Source organism: Tachysurus fulvidraco, chromosome 26 (assembly GCF_022655615.1).
Source record: "Tachysurus fulvidraco isolate hzauxx_2018 chromosome 26, HZAU_PFXX_2.0, whole genome shotgun sequence".
In the NCBI taxonomy this organism is placed as follows: domain Eukaryota; kingdom Metazoa; phylum Chordata; class Actinopteri; order Siluriformes; family Bagridae; genus Tachysurus; species Tachysurus fulvidraco.
The window spans coordinates 12949362-12972296 of NC_062543.1; the positions used below are offsets into that span (position 1 = coordinate 12949362).

General features: G+C 39.9%; 2 protein-coding genes across 7 annotated transcripts; one reads left to right on the top strand and one right to left on the bottom strand.

Moving 5' to 3' along the window:
- Window positions 1-832: 832 nt before the first annotated feature.
- Window positions 833-6438, bottom strand: mks1 (MKS transition zone complex subunit 1). 4 transcript variants are annotated; one of them, XM_027178784.2, is made up of 20 exons: window positions 6338-6438; window positions 6146-6188; window positions 5724-5833; window positions 4999-5114; window positions 4776-4828; window positions 4530-4685; window positions 4340-4437; window positions 4123-4251; window positions 3891-3995; window positions 3650-3758; window positions 3337-3393; window positions 2956-2998; window positions 2775-2837; window positions 2593-2663; window positions 2312-2381; window positions 2108-2215; window positions 1861-1994; window positions 1524-1606; window positions 1338-1435; window positions 833-1125 (listed from the first exon to the last, which is right to left on the bottom strand). In XM_027178784.2, exons 2-20 carry the CDS (start codon window positions 6155-6157, stop codon window positions 1022-1024), a joined length of 1719 nt encoding a protein of 572 aa, XP_027034585.2. In that variant the 5' UTR covers window positions 6158-6188; window positions 6338-6438; the 3' UTR covers window positions 833-1021. The 4 variants fall into 4 exon arrangements, with proteins under 4 accessions (XP_027034585.2, XP_047665537.1, XP_047665536.1 ...); XM_047809581.1 differs by lacking the exon at window positions 6146-6188 and having other exon boundaries at window positions 6253-6390; XM_047809580.1 differs by lacking the exons at window positions 6146-6188; window positions 6338-6438 and adding an exon at window positions 5922-6097.
- A 30-nt stretch (window positions 6439-6468) lies between these two features.
- On the top strand, window positions 6469-9800 carry mrm1 (mitochondrial rRNA methyltransferase 1 homolog (S. cerevisiae)). 3 transcript variants are annotated; one of them, XM_047809584.1, is made up of 6 exons: window positions 6469-6618; window positions 7083-7686; window positions 7763-7856; window positions 8035-8155; window positions 8952-9071; window positions 9298-9800. In XM_047809584.1, exons 1-6 carry the CDS (start codon window positions 6606-6608, stop codon window positions 9342-9344), a joined length of 999 nt encoding a protein of 332 aa, XP_047665540.1. In that variant the 5' UTR covers window positions 6469-6605; the 3' UTR covers window positions 9345-9800. The 3 variants fall into 3 exon arrangements, with proteins under 3 accessions (XP_047665540.1, XP_027034586.1, XP_047665539.1); XM_047809583.1 differs by having other exon boundaries at window positions 6485-6618; window positions 6863-7686; XM_027178785.2 differs by having other exon boundaries at window positions 6479-7686.
- Window positions 9801-22935: the final 13135 nt, after the last annotated feature.

A 22935-nucleotide genomic window follows, 5' to 3' on the forward strand; every position in this document is an offset into this window, starting at 1 on the left:
GTTCATAGTGAAGCTTTCTGCGAGGAGATATTCCTTTCGCATCTATGGAAGGAGTCTCTAGCGTCCAAAAGTCGTAACAGTCTTCGGGATGAAGGAATAACTTTTGCCTTCTTGTTAACAACATATAGGAAAAATATTCAACTTAGGCTGGTCATGTCTTCACACTTTCCTGATGGACCCTAATAACACCAACAGAGCCACAAAATCCTGGGTGAAGATGCGAAACATTTTCGTTCTGTCTTGTCCTCCCTGGAGACTGTAACAGACCAAGCCGGGTTCCTGAAGAGCGTCTCAAATGAACCTCGCAGCCGTTCTCCACAGCTGTGAGATCTGCTCCGACACCGCACAGCTGTTCCTCAACCCGTCTTTAAAGCCTCTCAATAAACACACTAATACTCACGTATCATGTGTACGCTATTGAACACTGGCCCCTTGGACACCTGCCGCATGCATGGGGCCTGAACGCAGTAGTAGTAGTAGTAGTAGTAGTAGTAGTGTAGTTTATTACATCCTTATACCACAACGCTGTAGAATTCTTGAATCTGATTGGTCAAAAAGTGATGATTAATTGTCTGTACTAATAACTCTGGAACTAGTTCCAGCTTTAAGGTTTACATGAATGCTGTCATTTTAATACAGATTCTATGGTTACAACATATTTGTAGCTATACTGTATGTATGGGGGACATGCTAAGTAATCTGTTGTTTGGAAGGAGTCTCCAGTGTCAGAGCATTGTAACAGCAACAGACCTGAGTCTTTAGGACATTATACTTTTATAGCAATTTCGTGATAAAATAACAAGAGAGTAAGAACCATTCGATGAAATCAGAATATTTTTCTCTATAATTTTATTAGAAATTCAGTAGGATTGGTCAGGTTTCAGTGGGATGTAGTCATGATTCTGGCGCCCTCTGCTGCTCACTGTGTGCTAGTGCTTGGAGTCGCCAATGAATTTTTTTTAGTCGGTGATTATTTTGCTATTTCGTAAAAAAAAAAAAAAAATACAAAATAAATAAAAATTCATGCTGAAGATTCGGCGTCGAGTTCTCCAGTGGTGTTGATCAGATCTCTGGGTAGATTCTCTCTGGCTTCCTGCATCCGCTTACGTGCCCTCTGGAATGCCTCTGCACACACACACACACACACACACACACACACACACACACACACACACACACACACACACACACACACACACACACACACACACACACACAATATCATCTTTTACCTCTAGGATCTCAGCACCACATGCACTATAATAACTCGGTACAAGGCCCTGATTGGCTGCGGTGTCTGGTGCAGTGTGTTAATGTATTGTGATATCAGGCTTCACCTAGCACGTTATAAACAGATCCTTTCTGACTGTGGCCTCCCAGCTGGTCTAAAACAGTCTGCCGTCTCCTTTTCAGAGCGTTGGCCTCCACAAAGGCGCTGTGAGAAAACAGCAACACACTCGAATTATTAATAGTTAAAAAAATACTATAGCAGAAAAAAAAAAACATGCTTCGTTTCAGCTAACCGAGCATGCTGAATGCAGTTCAGGTTGAATGTGACGCTTCCTGTCGTCTGTGTGCGGAACCCAAACCGGCTCAGACGATCCCCCTTTAACAAACAAAAAAACGTTTGTTAGTTAACTACACATTTTAAATGTCATGTATTTCTTCCACCAATTCTAAGCGAGCAAACCACATTATTATACTTGGACAACCAACTATCTTGGTAACATGACAAGCTGTATTTGTCCAGAAAGGCTGGTAAGGCAACATTAAGGTAATAACCCCTAATAACCCTCATGTGTCCTGGCATACATTACACACTGTTAACATATCGAGCTACGGTACATGTTGCCGTCCTACCTTGAATGTTCCCGGTATTCTCACGTCACTGATATCTTCGAGTTCAGGAGCGCCACCGATAAAGAAACGTCTCAGTTCAGCCATCGTGCCGGTCTGCAGGGGTCTCCAAGTGTGGCAGGTCACTCTGTGAGACCCTGAGACAATACACAGTACATTTTCTCCATTTAGTAGAGGTTTGATCCAGACAGAAACCAAGGGTTAGTAGTGATCCATCCATCGATACAAAAGGATGGAAGAGAAGTCTTACCAGGCGTCGCGGGAATAACCAGGTAGCCATAGCCCTCGGTTCTGTAGCGCTGCCAGGAATCAAGTGACAGAACCCTGAAGTACAGCACGGGCCACTGAGGCAATGACTCTACAAACAAGCCCAGGAGTTGTTTTCTTTTTAAAACAGATTCATACTCTAAAGCCACGGGTACTGTAAGAAACTCACCGCGCTCACATTACTCACCCTCTGACTCGTCTTCTTTCCTGAAGAATGACTCAAAACTGAAGGGGTAGGAGAAGAAAGCCACGTTGTCCTGGACATAGAACACACATCTACATCACTCTATACATTAAATAACATTTAAATTCTCCCACAAATAGCATTTTATATCTGATCCTCGATCTATACTTATACAAAGCATTTGTGACGTTTACACACAATGTTTAATCATTTAGATTAATATACATATTACAGATGGATGAGACTCTCTTATAAGGTTACATTCTCTGTGACCTGCTTCTCACCTCGCCTAATTCACGCGTTCGGCACGTCTGAGTCACACATGACAGGCTCTGAGACGGCACGCTGGACCAGTCTACAGGCAAATCCACCATTCAAACACTTTACTTTAGCGAGCCATAAAACAAGCCATAGTGCTACTGTATACAACAAAGTAATGATTAAATGTGACGTTTGGCTTGCTTACTGTTTGGCAACTCCAAGACGAAGTGAATATACAAGTTGTCGTACTCATAGCCCTGTGCAGAAACTGGGAGAAAAAAAAAAACGCACCGTATCTTCAACCATATCAACGAATACGCTGTTTTTCATCCGGTTATGTTACGAAAATTATGAAAATAAATCTCTTGGTTTCAGATCATACTCACTTATCTCCCCGTTAACGATCAGACGCAGATATCCTGGAGGTGGCTGGAATACAAGACAACTGGTAATGGAATCATATACAGTACTGTACATCAACGCACACATCCATCCTGTACAGATCTGTAGCTTGGTCCTTTATTCATAATCACATACACGTACACTGTATCCATAAAAACCCCTAATAACTCCTTCTGTACCTGATACATGCTTATCACCACAGCAAGTATATTAAGCGCAGATACGACTAGGATGTATATAATAAACCGCCGACTCATGCGGTGCAATTCACAAGGAAAGCAGGGCAGACGGTTTGAAAAAGACCCATGCTTTGTTTCCCGGTCTAAACAAAACTGTAGCTTTAGGAATCATAATCCTTTTCGTACCGTTTCAAAATCCTGGCCAACGAGGCTGCTGAGGTAATCTTTATGGCGGCTGTACAGCTGTAGAGAGACAGAGAAACAGACACAGAGTTATATTCTCTCTCTCACACACACACACACACACACACACACACACACACACACATCTTATTCTAAATACCTGTCAATCAAAAAGGCTAGTATGAAAGTTAAAAGGAATATTTTTAAGCAGTCCATCCATCTCTTAACTTAATTAAAAGATTCCCATTAACAAAAATGATAAAGATATCAAATCTGAGGATTTACTGTATCATGAGTCAACGGTCCATCCACTTACATCTCTGTACATGCGCTGCTCCCGCTGTTTCTCCTCCACGTTTATGGGAACAGAGGCGTTCTCCAGGTAGAGCCGCCACACTTCCCTTTTCTCTCCCTCCGTCTCCAGCCTGGCGACAGATTTAAACCGTCCGAATATGGTCAACCCGGCTCTGATACCTCGATATGTTTCGTGATACTATAGTTGCTTAGGAGCAAGATATCCTGCTTTGCTCCGTTCAGCTGATAAAGCTCTCACTTGCCTGTAAGGTCCTCTACCGTTGTTGAAATCCGGTTTCACCGTAAGGACTCCGTTGCTGTCGGCTTTTATGGTGCACAAGACGTATTCGTTCTCCTTCAACCCCAGCCTGATTAGAAAGTTTGTACGGTCGGTTCGTTAGTGTAGGTTTTGGTGAATTTACGTGGAGAGTAGAAGTTTGAGAAAACGCATCGCAAGTCTGTAAACTACACAAGACACAGTGCTGAGAGACTTACTTTCTGGCAGGTCCTAAATCCGCCATGATGTGCATGGTCTGCATCGGTGTGTTGACAATATGGCTGGCCTTCATAAATTCTCTGGATGGCTCCCACACCACTAATCGGGCCTTTGGAACGTTGGTGTCTCTATAGAATCGGACGTAGCTCATTATCTATGTAATGTAACAGCAATACAAGGAGCTCCGTACAATAGTTATAAAGGAGACGGACTTACGCTGGCCGTCTGTCTTGGCGTCTGTGCCTGACATTTGCCATGCGCTCTGCCAGGAAGGTGGGCCTGCTCTGGGCTGGAGTTAGCAGACTCTGAGCCTGCTGCTCAAACAAATCACACCTATTAGAAAGGGTGTAACTTACATACAGACCTTAACAGTCATATCATGTTTTTTTTTTTTTTTATAACCCACCTCCTCCCAGTTGGTGAAGCGATCAAAGTCGGTGTAGGTAAAAATACGATGATTTAGTCTTCTTTTACATCTTTCCATTTCCAAGATTTCAACGTGATATTGTTTTTCCAGCGGTGTCTGGCACACCGACTCGGTCTGGTACAAGTCCACTTCATACTACATGTCACCATGATGGAAAAATCATCCTGCTTAAAAGAGTGTTGGATTGTGTTCCAATACATAAAATAGCAGTGTATGAACTCTTACCTGACTGAATAGTTTCTCTTGCCAGCCAACCACCAGCTCTTCTTCATCGCTAGCTGTATAAAAATGACAAGAAACATTGTAACTCATTCCAAAATGATTCTCCAAATGACTCCATGCTCCTTTATGTATAACTGCATGTGATAATAGATAATATGGCCTATGTGGTGCACCAAGTGTACAAAATGGAGTCATCTGGTGTCATTCAAAGTGTCTCTTCGCTCACTTGATCGTGTTTGGGAGATCAATGGGTTTAGTTCGAGGACGCCTCGCTCCGGCCGCTGTTGCTGTTCAGGATGGTGCACAAGAGCAGCTGTAGAGGTCACTCGCTCAATCCGGATTCTACAAAAAAACAACAACACTTTATTACGAACAGCTTCGTACCTACTTATTCATGCACATACAGGTCCCAACCTACTCAAGACATGAAATGAATAAGCTAGCCATCATGGGGCAATTTTGAATAGCCAGTACACTTACTGACATAGTTTTAATAGGCAGAAGGGAACATTAAGAGACATGGGGACATGTTTATGTGCAACTCCATGCAGACTGGATACCGATCTCTGGAGCAATCCATGGTGTTTCCAAACACGTCATAGATCACATTCACTAATCCTGACCAGACCAGGATACAGATCTTACTGAAGATGCTTTGGTTAATGAATGAGATGTGATACAGAAAAATGACAATGGGATATCCAAATATATTATAGCTATGCTTTTTGCAGAATTATAAAAAAATATATATATATACATATATAATTTTTCCATCTTTAAGCCCATGATCATGCTCATATAAACTTTAACTAGGGTTAGAGTTAATAGTTGACTCCTGGTACCTGTAGGTTGTGATTAGCTTTTTGGCTAACATGCTATATAGGAAAACACACCAGCTAGCTATCCAGCTAATTAGCTATGTAGCTAATTAGTTTTAGAAAACTTAGTTACCTTATTTTGAGGTTTTTTACTGCATCATGGGAGCGGTACACAGCTTCCCCACTGTCAGTACACCATCCATCAGCCATCTCATCTACTCCTAATCTGAGCTGTGTAGTGAACTAGAAGAGAATCATATGTTACAGAATCACCACGTCTTATGTATGTAATTAAAACTTTATCCACCCGACAAACCTGTCTTGTACATACATATTATACATCTAGCCAGCTCGTTTTCAAATAACATGTCACTCAAAGGCGTCTCGTTGCATGGTAACTAAAGCTGGGATTCGGTCACACAAGAGTCGATTCTCTGATCATTTAGTATTTAAGAATCGAATCCGAAAGCTACTAGTCGAGTATACAAACTGACACTGATTCATCTCAAACGATTTAAAGTGAAAAATTTGTAGAAGATGTTGTTATATTCTCACATCTAAATTCATGTGCACCAGAAAACAGCAGTTTGACAATATTCTGTGAAAAAAAAAACAGTTTTTGCGTTAAAAATGACTTAATGAAATGAGATAATTAAGCTAACCCTGGCTCAAAATAAGTTTGCCATGAATATTCAAATGAAGACATTTTACCGATAAAACTAATAATAATTAAAAAAAATTGTCAACCGATTGTTTAGACTCGACTCGAAATTCTTGTGAATCTTTTGTATAGGCTCGACACACGGAATCGGCTCTTCTGAGTGTTTAACAGGATTCGTTTACTTTTTAGCCGGAAATGTATTGTGCGCATGTGCGACAACGCTCTGTTTGTGTTTCTTAACACCGACTCTGGATCAGCATCGAGTACAAGCGGCGCATTCAGTGCGGCTTAAAGAAAACGATTAAAACTGATCTCGGAACCGTACACCGGAAGTTGTCCCAAACCAACGCGCACATGCTTGTCAAGGGTAGGATACACAAGTGAAGAGAGCAATCTCTAACATCAATACCTGTCTCTTTAAAGTGTATAACTGTAATCTGATGATCATGACGCTTTTAATAGATACCGACACTGAAGGACAAATGATAAAGTTTGTTCAGATATTGCATTGAAGCTTGTTTAGATAAAAACTGGTATTTTTGTAGAACATTTGGGTTTGTGTAGATGTATATCGTGTCAGTGTATTTCTGAGTGTGGAATTTATTTCTCAGATAAAGGATCTGTATTTTTGTCTTTACTTCAAAATGTGGAGAACCGCCTGGAGAATTTCTCCAATTCTTAAAAATAACACAAGTTTGGAGAGTTTAACATTCCCTTTCTCAGACCTCACACAGCATGCACTGTACCACAGCTCTGAAATTTTCTTCTGCCCAAAAGACACTGGTTTAAAAGTCGCTCAAAGGTTAAGACGCAACCCTTTCAAATCATCAGGTCATCTTTCCAAAATCGTTCGTCCTAAGGCAAAGTCGTCAGGTCCTGACAGAGTGTCTGGATCTGAGCGCAGAGTCTCCTCTGAACTCCAGAAGCTGAGCTTGGAGGACCTCAGAAAGCCAGAACCAGATACTCAGAAGCTTTCTAAAAAAGCTAAGGAAAGGGCCACTACTATTCGTCTCCAAAGAAAGAACCAAGATGAGTTGGTCTTCGGGGTGGCACCTTGTTTACTAGCCTTGACTCAGGGGAAACGGAAGCTCGCTCAGCTGTATGTGAAACGCAGCGAAGGACGTCAAAGGGAATCCGTTGAGAAGGTTTGTGAGGAGGCAGTCAGGAGAGGCGTTCCCATTAAGCACATCACTAAACGGGAGATGGAGAAGATGACCGGTGGTGCGGTCCACCAGGGATTGTGCCTTCAAGCCAGTCCACTAAGTTTCCTCACCAGGGAGAAATCCAGCAGCGAGCAGGGAAATCGGCACAGTGGGAACCCCTGTCCACTGTGGCTCGTCTTGGATGGAGTGCAGGATCCAATGAACTTCGGCTCTGTCCTTCGCTCTGCGTATTTTCTTGGCGTGGACAGAGTAGCTAGTAGCATTCGCAACAGGTAAAATTTTTGGTTTGCTCTTCAACTTTATACCAATATTAGTATGATATTAATGGTGCTGTTCTCTCTCTGTCAGCTGTCCGTTAACTCCAGTGGTGAGCAAAGCCAGCTCAGGAGTGATGGAGATAATGGATGTGTACGGCTATGAGAACTTGGCTGACATCATAAAGGTCTGCCTCCTTTCCTTGTACCCTTTTAGAACCTGATCAATGGTCTAAAACTTTTACTTTTTCTGCCTCTAGAGGGCAGGCACGAATCAGACATAACATTTTCACATAGTTTGAGTACAAGAAGTCAGTAGACACTAACTTTAACCTGTCATGACTGTGTATACTCTGTACTTTGCAGATAAAACTCAAACAAGGATGGCAAGCAATCGGCACAATCAGTTCTGAAGAGACGGACTCTGGAGTTTCCATTTTTCCGTGTTCTGACTTCAAGATGTCCAAACCTACACTGCTGCTGATGGGTATGTTCTTTTTTTAGATTTGAGTGGAACTAACAAGTGTATGTCCAAGTCTGTCATCTTCTATCTGTTTATGTTCTCCTTCATGTAAAGGTACACCAGTGCAGTACTGGCATGGCTTGGTTTGATTGGTTTTGACAGGAACGCTTGGTTTTCCTCTGGGTTTCCTGGTTTCCTTCCTACTTCCAAAGCCATACTGGTAGTTGAAATGGAGATACAATTGTCAGTGTACCATTCAGGGTGTGTTGCTGCCTCTTTTCCAGTATTCCCAGGATAGCTTCTGGATTTACCATGCTGCTGCCTAGAACACAGGGGGAGTGGTAGCTCAGTGGTTAAGATATCAGACTACTGACTCTAAGGTTGTGAGGTCAAATCCCAGCACTGCCACTCAGTCACTGGGTAACATTCAGCTGTATAAATGAATTAAAAATATAAGTCATTCAAGATAAGTGTGTCTGGCAATTGCCATGAAGGTAAACCCAAAGTGCTTAACAGAGATGGGGGACTCGAGTCATATGACTTGGCTCGAGTCAGACTTAAGTCGCAAATTTGTGACTTGAGACTTGCTTAAGAAATATTTAAAAAGAAAAAAAGACTTGACTTTGACTTGACATTCATGACTTGATACTTGACTCGGACTTGAGTTAAATGACTCAGAGATGGGTGACTCGACTTGACTCGAGTCAGACTTAAGTCGCAGATTTGAGACTTAAAATAACTAACGACTAATAAGCAGTAGTAGAACAGCTACTGTAGATGCACATCAGGAAATAGAGATCACGTGCGGCTGATTTTGCAGGTGGCGAGGGTTTCGGGTTGTCTCCTGAGCTGCGGGAGCTGTGCAACGTTTTCCTCACTGTTCCTCCCAGAAGAGAGCTTCACCGTGCCGTGGATTCGCTCAACGTCTCTGTAGCCACAGGTGTGCAGTTATTCTCTACAATAACATGGAAGTATTAGCAAATCAGATAATAATGTGGGCAGACAAAATATAGACAGTAGGGGGTTAAGAGAAGACAATATTAAAATTAGAGCGTAAAAAAATCCACTTCACTCATACCTTTTTGGTATCGTCAGTAGGCAGACGATTTGAATTTCCAGTAGGACGCAGCTATCAAGATGTCGTTTTTAACACTTTCTCTTTACAGGCATCCTCCTGCATTCTCTTCTCTCATCATGTAGAACTGGCCAGTGAGGATAATGATGATGATGTTTATTTACTTGCACTGCCTCCTTGTGGCACTTAATGACTGGATTATTTCATCAATTAGCCATCAGCTAATTGACCCAAGAGAACCCATCGATCAGAATGCCGAGACTGGGGAGGAGTTCGTTTGTCTGCCAGTTGGAGTGCATCCTACTCCGAGCAACGAGCCGAGGCTGAGGAAAAAAATGGCAGGAATTGTTCGAGATGTACACAATTAAAGAATTTTAAAAAAAAACAAACAGGTAAAGACATCCTTCTTGTCAGCCTAAGTACTCTCTCCCAGAACTATCTTCAGAGTGTCCGCTATAAGACTACATGCGTATGTCATAGAAGCTATAGAACTATTGAAGCGTTAGCATATTTAAACAAACATATTATTAGAAACCTTGCAACCAAGACTATGGAAATGAAAATAAAAGAACAACCTGTTTCTGTGCCATGAAATCATTTTATCTCGATTACTCCTCCTTTTTCAGCAGGTGGCACTATAGGTCAGCACTCCTCTGTGAAACGCGACAGACATCTCTCCTGACCATATCTTTCATTTTCTCCTTCTGTTGATGAGGTTTACAGTTTAGCCAGGGATAATCCCAGTCCACCAATGAGCAAAAACCTAAATCTGAGCAAAAACTTGTCACGCATTCTGGCTTCTCTTGTGACTTGAGGGAGTTGCAGAACGGGACGGTTCACAATTAAAGTAAAACGGGCGAGCGGGACAGGACGATTAACCCACTAATGCTATAGACCATTAGACCTCTCTGTCTTACTCTCTTTTTAGCCTCGAGCCAGCTCGGGGAGAATGGGACATTAGACGAGACGGTTTAATGTAATGACCCATTCTGTGATTTTTACAAGGCAGAATGATTTGCAGCGAAGACGACAGATCCTCCTCAGATTTGTCAAGATTTGCACAAAATGGATCTTTTTTTTTTCCCTCAGAATTTTTTATTACAGCTATTTATTAAGTTAGACATCAGAGGTATTGCTATTAATAAAAACAAATAAGCATGATCTGAAGTTTCATCTCTGTTAAATCAACTCGACTGACATATCAGACATGTTAAAGGTGCTTCTGATTTGACTTCCAGAAAATACAATATAACACCTATTTAAAAAAAAAAAAAAGAACAACTAAAGATCTAATACATGAAAGTTTACAGTAACTTGCTCGCTTTTCACAATTCTTTATTATACTTTCCAGCTTTAACGTTGCACTGTTTATACATGCGACCTTTTATTGTATTTAATTAGAATTGTCATAATACTAACACGTCACATCACGGATTCTCGATTCCGATTGGTCCAATGGTGTTGATTTGTTTTCTTTAAAAGCAGCTCTGATGTCAGTTTGCCTGCAAATCATGCTATGCTCTGGTTATGGTTAAGTCCTCTGCACAGAAATTGCTCAATCGAATAGAAACGATGGAAGGAGTCTCCAGTTTCAGTGTGATTTTAAAAACGGTGGAGTCATGAGGAGACACTGCAATAAAAAAAGGGGAGAGATTGATTGAGGGAATTGTTGATTATATTTGCTATAACAAGAGAACTTTAGGCACCTCAATATTAAATGTAACTATATATGGCTAAAGAACATACATCATTCTTTAATAAATTAAAAAAAATATTATATATTAGGAAATTGCTGTGGTGTTAGAGGAAGTAGCACAATTGGACTATATCACACCATACTGTCATTGATTATTTTCCTATAACATGACCCCCAGTTGTTCTCCTCTTATACTTATATTTATAGTAACTATAAATCTTCATTTATTTATTTTTAACATATGACGTTTTTGTTTTTTTATGATTTGTTTGTAGAGGAAACTGCTGCGATGCATATTTTCCCTACAAGAAATACTACTTCAGATTTCTCTTTTCCTTTAAACCCTTTAAAGTAACATGCTGTATCTAGAAATAACGTTTTATGACATTATCATTTATACTGATCCAGAATTCATTTAGGTTTCTTAATCATGGTATACTGTCATATCAATAGATCACCCCATCTCAGCCACCCTACACTTCTTTTTTTTTTTTCTCCCCTCCAGTTTCTCACTCATGCGTTCACACCTCCCTGTTTTTTGCGCCCTGTGTGCTAAATGAGGCAACTCTCTCCCGCAAATAAAAATTCATCATAAATTTTAGATGACAGTGTTTTAGTTCATTACGGATGGTGAGTTATTAGCTAATTTGCCTGGGTGAAATTTCTTGGGAGGATTGACGGAGCCGGCGTCTCATTATTGTGCTAAACGCAGGGTCTGGGCTCAGAGGAAAATTAGAGTGATATGTGTGCTACAAATCTTTCTGCTGCTGGAATCAGTTTCAGAGATTTTTTGTCAAGTTAATGGTGCCTTTATTTATTTATTTATTTATTTATTTATTATATTTATGATAAAATAAGAGGTGTATTATTGGACACTCGGCACATGTCCTTGTTTCTTTATTTAATGTTAATAATATTTATTTATTTATTTTTATGGATGAAAAGGTTTTTCTAAAAAAAAAAAAAAAAGAAAAGAAAGAAATAATCATATCCATTAATTATAATTCTTTTCTTTTATCTCCAAGTCTAAGGTAAAGGTTCTTTTGTCTTGACACAGTTGTGGAATATTTTTTTTTTTCTAAGATGGATTTAAACCATTTTAAAATAATAATATTCGGTAACAAATTGCAGAAGTGTCAGTGTCAAGATGTAAGATAAAAAAAAAGTATAGCTTAAGTAGCTAAAGCTAAAGTGTTTAGCTTTAGATTAAGTAGCTAAAGCTAAAGTGTTTAGCTTTAGCTTAAGTGGTTAAAGCTAAAGTGTTTTGCTTGTGCCTAGAATGTTCTGTGGTAAACATGAGCATATAGCAGATTAATTAGCCTGCGCTTTCTCTTGATGTAGGTAGAATATCAGCTTGTTAGCCAACACATTTGTTCAATTCTGTTGTCAAAACATACCTAAGAATTCAAATAAACAGACGAATTAAATACTTAAACAGTGACTTAAGAGTCCTGAGGTAAATTTCCTGCATGTCATCCTGTGCCCCCAGCTCCCTCACCCCCCGCTTCACTCAGCATTAATGTTTTGCTTGTTTTTATGCCTCACTTGGGCAAAGATTACTTAAAAATGATGAGCTGAATTATAAATAATTATATATAATAATAATTATAATAATATAATACTTTTTCACACCAAGTATTTAGCATAACTGTTTTACTGAGGTATAGCAGGTATCCGTGTACCCTACAGAGCCAAAGATGAGTAAACATTTCTTTTCTTTGTAAACCATTAAATTTATCTAGTATTGCCTAGTAAAAAAGGACAATACATCAAACACGTTTGTTAAATTTCTGCTAATTTCAAGGCTTTAAAATCTTTCTTGAATATAAATGTTTAGAATGAGCAAAATTATCTGCCAAGTGAACATGACACACATTCAAGCTTAAAATTAGAAAATAAATATCTTGAAATAAGTTTTATAACTATTAGATTTGGTTTAGTGTAATTGTCTAATATGAAAATCTGATCAGTTTTAGTATATTATAATTTTTTTATTAAAAATAATTTTTTGCAGTGACAGTCCCCAGTTCTTAGGCATTCAGTATATCATCACTGCCTTTAGTGAGAACTTTTTCCCCTTTCCGTCTCCTCATTGTAATTTCTAGAATGTTCTTGAATTTTCTGACCCTATTCCTGCTTCATAAATCCAGGTTTAACTTTTTACCCGAGTGCTCAAGCTCCTTTAGTTTCCCGGGGGCTTTGGATTTGAGATGTGAACACAGTGCTGCTGTTTGGCTGTGTTTGGGTGCCGTCACTGAGAGCAGTGGTCCAGGGAAACCATTTGGCACAAAACAAAGAAACTGTTGGCAGTCAATTCCTCTCTCTCTCTCTCTCTCTCTCTCTCTCTCTCTCTCTCTCTCTCTCTCTCTCTCTCTCTCTCTCTCTCTCTCTCTCTCACACCCTCTCTCACCCTCCCTCTGTTTTCCATGCCTGCAGGAGGTGAGGTCTTCCCTAATGTGCCAAATTACTGAAACACTTGTAAACAAATACTGGCTGGATTGATGCCATGCGGCGGGGTTTTAGCACTAAATTTTTACTCTGCAGCTCACATGCTGCTTTCTGACTGTACAGGCCATTAGCTACCATTTCACCATGACATCTTTTCTTCATTAGATTAATAATGCCTATCAATCTATCAATTTTGACTATATATATATATATATATAGTCAAAGATAGGCATTATTAATCTAATGTATATATATATATATATATATGTGTGTGTGTGTGTGTGTGTGTGTATATATAATATATATATTATAATATCTAACAGTATATGCTTTCTTAAATATTAACCAATTCATTTAGATCTGAGGCATAAATACTCACAGCTGTATTTCAGCCGTATTCAAAGTTTTCCAAGCATGCAAGCCATAGAGTGCACGGCACATTATAAGCGTATGTGTGATGGTTTGACGGTAATGCAGCGTGACACCTTTGAAATGAGACAGTGGTTGCCATGGCAAAGAGCCAGAAGCTCTTGTGGAGGGTGACCGGTGTGCGCCGTAAATGATGTTTGATTAGTATTTAGATCATGTGCCTTTACACTTCGCTGTCTATGAGCTGCAGTCTGAGAGATAGCTTTGTTTTGCTAAATTTAACAGTAAACAGCACTTACAGGACAATACAACATCCCTGCCACTGTTAAGATTTAAGAGGTTTTCTTTAAACGTTAGTTAAGGTTTCATTGCTTTCTGACACAGAAAGAGTCCATTGTTCAGGTTCTAGTGAAGGACGAAGAGAAATAAAGCTGTTATTCTGCTTTATAACATCACCCTGTCGTTGACTGCTGTCCTGTAACGGAAAACCCTATCATGTTTATGATTCGTGGTAACAGATATGATTGAACCGGTCTATATAATTGGAATCATCCATTAATGGACATTAATTGTTGGTCAAATCACATATCTTTGTCCATGAGCACCTTCCAACACTAAACAGTCTGTAATTTGATCCAATAAGGTGGCAGGAAAAGCAAGCTGCAGCTCTTCTGGGTGGAAAAGGAGTGGATGGGACTGCAGGTGTAGTGAAGGCTGATGGTGTTTGAGTGTTTGACAAATCGATGAAAGACACGGTCAATAGTCATAACAGAGTCTCCCCAACACACATGGCTACCACTGTGGCCAGAGAGGTAGCAGCTGAAGTATAAGGAGTGTGTGAATGTATATATTTAGACTGTATATTAGTTTGTTATTAATGATGTTAATAGAAACATGAACAAATGATATTATTTCACTGTTTTTCTTATCAGTGATAAATGCGTTATTTACTGATCATAACAAACAGTGGTTATTTTCCCATTAGTTTCCTGATTATTGTCTGGCAATTATATGCATATTAATGAAATACTCATGAACAATAATTAATAATATTAATATGATAATACCTCCAATACAGGTTTAGAATACGTAATTGCACGTGTTTAAAGAGATATGGTTGGTGTCAAAAGCTGGCAGATTTGTCCTTTGTCCATCCATCCCTGTTCCTTTCTCTGCCCCTGCCTGCCACTCCGTCCTCTCACAGCATATATCATGATTCCTCCATAATAGCTCATCTGTCCGCCGTACAAGGAAACGTGTCACCGTTATCGATCTCCTTCCCAGTGCTGTTTAACATTCTCCGCCAGCTTTGCACTAAAAACGCCAGCGAACTTGTCTGATCTCAGATTCACAACGTGCTATATGCTATATGCGTTTTTGTCTATAGAAATGTCAGTCCAGGAAATGTGATAATGGGGAAAAACATGACACCTATGTGATTTGCAGATTACTGTACACGTGCAGAGGTATTGATTTGGGGGCTGATTGTTCTCATTATCACTAATATGATTGGAGAGTGCAAAAGACGGGACAGATGTGAGTCCTTCCCATGTTTATTACTAATAATAATAATATCAATTTCAGTGACGAGTTGGACTTGTGCAGATGTCCATCCCAAGTCCATCTAGAACCAACGACCATGCCACAGTCAGGGTTACAGAGATGACTTGCTGATTGGATCTGGGAACAAAGTGGTGGACACTCTGGACAGGGTGCCAATCCATTACATGGTACACGGCAAAAGTGTCCAGGTGTCCCCTGTTGTGTGCCCTGCAAAGGGTTGGCACCCAGTCGAGGGTGTCAACCCTTTGCAGGGCACACGTCAGAGGACACCCTGGACAAGGTGCCAACAATTCACAAAGCAAAGGCAAGGGACACATTTGACCGGGTGCCAACTAATCACATGGGGACTCAGTGGGGAACACTCTGAACAGGATGCCAACTCACTTCAGGGCACAAGACAGGGGACACCCTGAGTGGGATGCCAACCCATCGCAGTGCACAAGGAAAGGAGCACGTTGGACAGGGTGCCAACCCATCACAGGGCACAATTTCACACACATTCACACAAACAGGGTGGTAAGAAATAAAAAATACTAATGTAAAAGAAATACTAATTAAAAGAGAAAGCAATGTAGTATGGAGCTTGATTGCTTAATGCAAAGTGGAATTTCATCACAGAAACCTTTTCAAACCTTTCCCTAAGCCGTGTTATTACAATGGAACATTTGTCAGAACTCACAGAAAAAAAGAAAAGAAAAAAAACACTTTCAGTCCATCCTCTCACTTCCTACCAATTTCCACCTCAGCCTTCACTTCAGAGGGGGCACCTTTGGCCAGGTCAAGAGAGAGTGAGAGACAGATGAACTCGAAAGGTGCCCATGTCCAATTACTGCACACTGTGCCCACATGGAAGTGCCAGAGGTGTGGGACACTAATGGATGTAGCTGGTGCATGATTTCCTGGCCCAATTTGAACCTGCGTGAGCCCACAGTGTAACCACAGCATGAAACGGCTAATGCTGCTAATGGTCCAGGAGGTCATGCAGAGAGAGCTGTGCTCACCTCCTGCGCTTGATTCAGCGTTAGATCCTTTAGGACATGCTACAACGATACAGAATTATATTCTTTTACATATGTAATCCTTTTAACAACACATTCTAATCTTGTGCATAGTAACATTATGCTTTCCCTTGCTTAATGAGCTAACTGGATTTATTTTTGCTTCATTTGTTTATCTGGCTTTCCCTACAAGTGAAAATGAGCCAAGTCTAAGTGTAATTTTTGTGCAAGTGGAAATATGAGGTGACTGGTTACATATGATTCTAATCAGATCACGTCAAAGTTATTGTTTGCCAAATGAGTCTAAGATGCATGATCGGTCGGTGGTGGTAAATATTTCATTTTGCACCTTCCAGTGGGCTAATTATATTTCAATAATGGACGCCTATGCTAGCCGACGGTAACCGAAAAGGATTCTGTTAATTCCTTTGATTGATTTGTCCAGACTCAAAGCTGCTCTATAATCTGTTCATTTGTATTCGAGATTTTTTTATTTTATTTCCACAGTGTTTATATTAATGTATTTCTTCGAATGCGTTATTATTTCTATAGTAACTCACACAGGGTCTTGTACAGTATAGCGGATGCGTCTTGTAAACTGAGGAGATGTTCATTTAACATTTTTGTAAGGAGTCTCCAGTGCCAACACTTTTTAACAGTCGTGAAGCAGAAATATAGTCGAAGTTGAACAAACTGCACATATTCCTAACGAGATGAGGTGACTGCTCGTCTATATCCGTTCTCTAAGGAACCCATGTGTTGTGCTGAGGGTTTTACATTGATTAACTCTCATAGCTGACCCCATGCCTTAACTTTGATTTACGAGTGCCTGTTGTTTTCACATTAGCCCTTGGGTCTGATTTCTGGCTAGAACACATGATCAAATTGCTACCCTTGCTTCTTTGCCAGGGTCTGGTTCATATTTGATTCGGATTTCGTGATACAGTACAAACTATAATAATATTGTGACTATTCCACATTTCTTCCAAATACTTAATGCTTAAATGCGTCATAAGCTAAATGCAATGCATCTTTAATTGGTGTTGGTTGTTTAAGGCTTTCCCTGCCTTAAAAAATTAAACCCTTCATATTAAGCATTGTAGCTAATTCAGATGTTATGATGTTGTAACAAATGTACCAACATTTATTTCTGCTCCTGATCTGATGTTGTAAAAAAAATCAGGATTCGAAGACAGTGATATTTAAAAGCAGATTTTTATGTTTTACACAACACCTTGTTAGATATACTGTAACAATTAAACTGGAACGGCGGCTGGTGTAAACGAGCAGGCACTGCGAATGACGTGGTAGGGTTAATCGAGAATAACTAAATGAGTGAATCTGGTTAGTGCCCCCCCTCTCTGGAGAAGTATAGCCCCTCTAGCCTTCCATATCCCTCCATCCTTAATGGCCTGCGACAGCAGGGGTCTGTGACAGCTCTTTCCGGATACGTCCGACTATTTAACCCTCCAACAGCTCATTATCGCACTCCAATCAGTCAGTCAGCTAAATGGGACAGGAAAGACCAAATGGGAGGAGGGGAAAAAAAAGACCTCCACAACGTAGATAAGGCCAAGTTGTAATTTTTGAAGAGGTTTGAGCTGCACCAGAGTCTATTTGATCACAGACGCTTATCAGAAGCTATTGATAAGAATTTAAATGTTTTTTAGATTGCATTTGCATTGATTCAGTGATTAGCTATCACCCTTGGGTAAGCGTTCGGAGAACACAGCCTTTTTTTTTTTGCCATTGTTCACCATTTGCTACAGAACGCCAGCTTACTCACCGTGGTTAAATCAACATGAAATGCTGAATTTGCTTGCTTGATGAATGCTGGCGGGAAGCTCTGGATATAATTGTCATGTACTGTAGATGGAGAGGGGAGAGATTCCTACTTTCCACTCCTGCTACGGCTTTCTCCAATTTGGGTTAATAATCCTGAAAGTACATACAGGGGGATTTTAAATCTCTGTAAGGTTTCTGGTTGGTGTTTCCACTAGGTCTAGTTATAAAAAAAATGATATCATTGTTATGTCATTAGCAACCGTCCTGTCTCAGCTCATTTGTCACAAAATACAAAATATCTGAGGATGAACCTGTAGGGAAAAATATAGCAAGCTATTTTTGCGTTGAAGAATAATCTCACAGATTTAAAACTAGATAGTAAATATTATACTCACAGGAAACCAAAAAACAAAACACAACTTGCATGTTTGGAATGAATTAGATCCTTTAAATGTACTCTATACCTATATATACTATACGTATACTTTATATAATGGCCTATGTACTGTAATTATATGCATTCTTCTATTAGAATGAATGTCAAAATAATGCATAAATAACATACATTTGTGCAATAAATAAATTGATCTGCATGCAGTTATAGGAAAACAGTCATCGATAAGTCATTACGTTTTCTAATTACGTTTGTTTCGAACCAGTTATAAACAGTTATAGACTTGATATAATGCCTAAAAGTGGCTGCATGAATAACACTTCATTATGAACAAGTAAATAATTTCATAAATCTTTAGAAAATATCCTTAATGTAGATAAGAGTTAACACAGGGTCTGGGAAAATATCTCTTCCAGCTTCGTTCGTTTAGCTCTTGCATGCTTATGTCCGACATTGTAAGGTTTTGTAAGGCAGGAAAATATGATATATTACATCTAAATTTGTTTTGAATATAATCTGCCAGTCTGTTATTATGAAGCATCTTTTGTCACTGACCTCACTGCGTCCTTCAGGAGGAGGCCTGTCACAGGCCAGGGGGGTCACATGACTTCAGCAGGAAATATGGCTGTCCTCAGCGGCAAAGGCTGTGCGGAAGAGTTATGAGCGCTTTCGACTGAGGCAGAGATGAAGGCAGAGGTCAGGGATATTGATGGAGGCCAGTCTGCGCTCCTCATCCCTCTGAGGCAGGGAGCAGGGTGACATGAGCTCTCTGTCAAACTCGTTGGCATGCAGGTTAATGTATTAATTGTCTAGTAAACAGGGCCTTGGGAGAGAGTCTGTTCAAAGACGACCTGTGTAGTGAGATGAAAGTGTGAAAGAGATCGTGTGGTGAAATTTCTTCTACGTGTCTTAGACACAACATCGGGATTAGTCAAAACAACGGAGGCGAGATTATCTTAAGGAAGTGTACGTTTGGAAACATGTTGAAAAGATGTTTACAGGAAGGTTACTCTGATCTTTACATCTTATACACTAGGATATAAACATCTTAGACCCAAAGCATGAACTGTTTTTCTTTCAGTGGTACAAAAGATTAAAACTACACTGTTATTAATTATACTGCGTTATTTAAACATAAAGTAAATCGTTGTTGTGTTTAACCCTTTAAGAAATCCTTGGATATATCCATGGACATATCCTAAGAAATGAAATTATATAAAATAATGTAAAAATTGTTTACAATTGGGGGCACGGTGGCTTAGTGGTTAGCACGTTCGCCTCACACCTCCAGGGTTGGGGGTTCGATTCCTGCCTCCGCCTTGTGTGTGTGGAGTTTGCATGTTCTCCCCGTGCCTCGGGGGTTTCCTCCGGGTACTCCGGTTTCCTCCCCCGGTCCAAAGACATGCATGGTAGGTTGATTGGCATCTCTGGAAAATTGTCTGTAGTGTGTGATTGTGTGAGTGAATGAGAGTGTGTGTGTGCCCTGTGATGGGTTGGCACTCCGTCCAGTGTGTATCCTGCCTTGATGCCCGATGACGCCTGAGATAGGCACAGTCTCCCCGTGACCCGAGAAGTTCGGATAAGCGGTAGATAATGAATGAATGAATGTTTACAAGGTTTCCTTGAAGTCTCCGAAGTCACAGCACTGCTGAATTCTCCATTCTTATTGGTCAGATGATTTTGATTCATTTTCTATAATATCATCTTATGCTAGGTCTAATATGGCTAATAAATCTGTTATTTATCAAATAAATACTGTAAAATAACTGATAGGTAAAATGTAGAGGTGTATTTAAGGTTTATGGAAGGAGTCTCCGTTGTCAGTCCTTTGGCACAATCAGTAAGAACAATGGACACCTTCCAGTTTCTTAGTAACTGCTGGTTTTTGTCTTATTAAAGAAATAACAAAAAAGTCAAGGCTGTTTATAGCTATAGTAAGTGATAGCAGAAATTTATATACATTTATTATTTTGCACTAAAATAATGCACAAATCTTTTATAAAGCTCTAATATACTGTAGATATCCGGAGAGACGTGTTAACTGTTAAAAAGATCTCATTTTCTATATCTCAGAAGAATAAATTGTTCACATCTGCTGTCTTGGTGCAAGTAATAATGTGCAGTAAAATTAACGTTTCAATTCCTGGAATTGTATTGGCAGGCACGTCTAATCAATCTGCTTCTGCGCAATATGTAACTCAATTGGATTTCACTGTGAGGCAGAGCGACGCTTCCCTAAGATTCAATTATTGTGTCACATTATGTTGCTTGTTTGTACTTCTGAGTAACCAGCTTTAGTGTAAATACATGGACAAAGTGCCGTGATTCATTTGGTGCCGAGTGTTTTTGGAATTTAGTCTTTTTTTGTTCAATAAAGCCAGAATTTTAAAGCGGAACATTATCGAATTTCATTATTTCTGATCTGGAATTGTAATGTGTTATGAAATAACTGACGTTTGGGAGAAAGACCCCATTAATAAAATTTTACTTTCTTCCTAGTTAAAATACTGTAAATTCCCAGCTGTAAGTTCTCACCCACATTTCCAGCCCAAATTTCTTAGAGTTCTTCTCTCTGTAGTGTTTAGTATTTAGTAAACTGTTCTGTCAATCACAAGGTTTGTAGTCAGTCGACAAAACAGCGTCCATGTTTGGGCTAATGTGTAGTTGTATAGAAAAGTAACAGCGTAATGCTAAACCTAAGTGAAGCTCTGTCCTGTCCCCACCGCTTTGAGAAGGGTTATACCATTGAGCTAAGTGTCTCTTAAAGCGCTACTCTATTTTGAGTACCATCAGCCATGTGTAATTGCCTTAATTGTGGTAAGTTTGTATCAGTTTGAGTGGCATCAGCATGTCAATGAGACGTCTCTCTATTGGAGAGCTCTTCCTGTTAATTAGGCAGAATTGATTCGAAAGAGTGATGCTGATACTCCTTAATCTACTAATTAATCACAGGTGCACGGGCAAATTAAGAGCCGTGCCATTTAGACTTCATCAAAAGCAGTCGATAAGGATAGCCCGACAGGACAGAACGTCGAAACAAAACTACTCACAAACAAAAAGAAATTAGTTTTTTTTTTTTTATGACGCAACCACAAAATCTGCAACGGTCAACATTTAAATTCGACAAGGGTTAAAAACAGTCAATTCATGATGAAGCGAAACAAAATGTTGATTTGGAAGAGCCGATATGTACCAGGAAACCACAATGTAAGTGCACTAACAAGTCAGAAAACTGCTACAAATTGCCTGCCATTCACAATAACAGAATAGAAGGCTGTTTGCTGTTAGCAAATGGCAAGGTGATTACAATAGATTGCTGCTGCTGCTGTTTCACGTGCATCCTCTTCACCTGTACCTTTGCCACCACGTGACGTGGTTAGTATGGCCTCCTTCGGAATAATGAGTGTTTACACAGCCATGTCCCACCACAATGCGTTACCGTGCCCCATCATCCCCAATTATGCCACTTATCGATTGTGCTACGTTCTAAACAGCACTGACATGCACTGCTGGTCATTTAAACTGTTGAACAGTGGAAAATTTTTGAATTGCCCCCACCTAAATGGCACTTGCTGTGCCTTCCTTATACTATAATGCACCCCATAAAGAGGGAAGACATACAACAGCAATTTCCCCTTCGACAAAGACCGCACAGATACAGAAGGTGAACAAAACAAGTAAGCAACTGTAGAGAGAAAATCAGCGTAGTCTGAGGGATTTAAGTGGCCAATTTGGTGCTGTTCTGGGAAAGTAGTCAAAGGTGCTGTAGCCTGAGGTTGGTCTTCAAGGGGTGATAGGGGATTTTACTGAAGCAGTGCTTGGATAAACTTTGTACAAATCTATTTTGTCAACATGGTTGGATGTTTTATAGATAGAAAACGTGATGTCGTCCTCTTATGGTTAGCGAAATCTATGAACACAATTCTCCTCTCTACAGGATAAACAAGCTTTTTTGGGTACTTCATGTGGTTATGAAACCACAGTCTTATATGTAGCACCACTTTCTTCTATGTAGCATTAATTCCAAGAAGGACCCCTTGGGCAGCTAGAATCTGAAAACTTCCTTTACCATAAATTGCTTGTTTTGTCCAGATATGAAAAATCTGAGGTGGCCTTGGATGGATCCCATAAAGCAGACGATAAAACTAGGGGTTCCAACAGAAGCTGGAATCTCTGGTCAAGAAGACTTGTTTGACCTTCTCAGTTTGTTTCTACCCTGACCCCCACAAGGAAAAGCATATAACAAGATAAGTTGTCCCTTCTGAAATCATTGTACACCCTTGGAAAATATCATACCAAAAACTCTACATGGTTTCACTTTGCCCTTCTGAGGAAATCCTTAATAGTTCCATGGGGCAGGTTTCCCTGGATGGAGACCCTGGGAAAGACCCGTAACCTGCAAGAGAGTTTAAATCTCACAGATGGCTTGGAAACATCTGGATATATTCCTAGAGGAGCTTGAATCCATGTTCAGGC

What these genes read in the sequence shown, in the direction of transcription:
- mks1 (XM_027178784.2), bottom strand. An exon ending in GCTTCACCAACTGGGAGGAG is followed by an intron (nt 4,438 to 4,529) that starts GTGGGTTATAAA and finishes TTGTTTGAGCAG; the next exon opens with CAGGCTCAGAGTCTGCTAAC. An exon ending in ATCTGTTTATAACGTGCTAG is followed by an intron (nt 1,126 to 1,337) that starts GTGAAGCCTGAT and finishes GTGTGTGTGCAG; the next exon opens with AGGCATTCCAGAGGGCACGT.
- mrm1 (XM_027178785.2), top strand. Translation starts at nt 6,896, where the DNA reads ATGTGGAGAACCGCCTGGAGAATTTCTCCAATTCTTAAAAATAACACA. An exon ending in GCTAGTAGCATTCGCAACAG is followed by an intron (nt 7,687 to 7,762) that starts GTAAAATTTTTG and finishes TCTCTCTGTCAG; the next exon opens with CTGTCCGTTAACTCCAGTGG. An exon ending in CAACGTCTCTGTAGCCACAG is followed by an intron (nt 9,072 to 9,297) that starts GTGTGCAGTTAT and finishes TTCTCTTTACAG; the next exon opens with GCATCCTCCTGCATTCTCTT.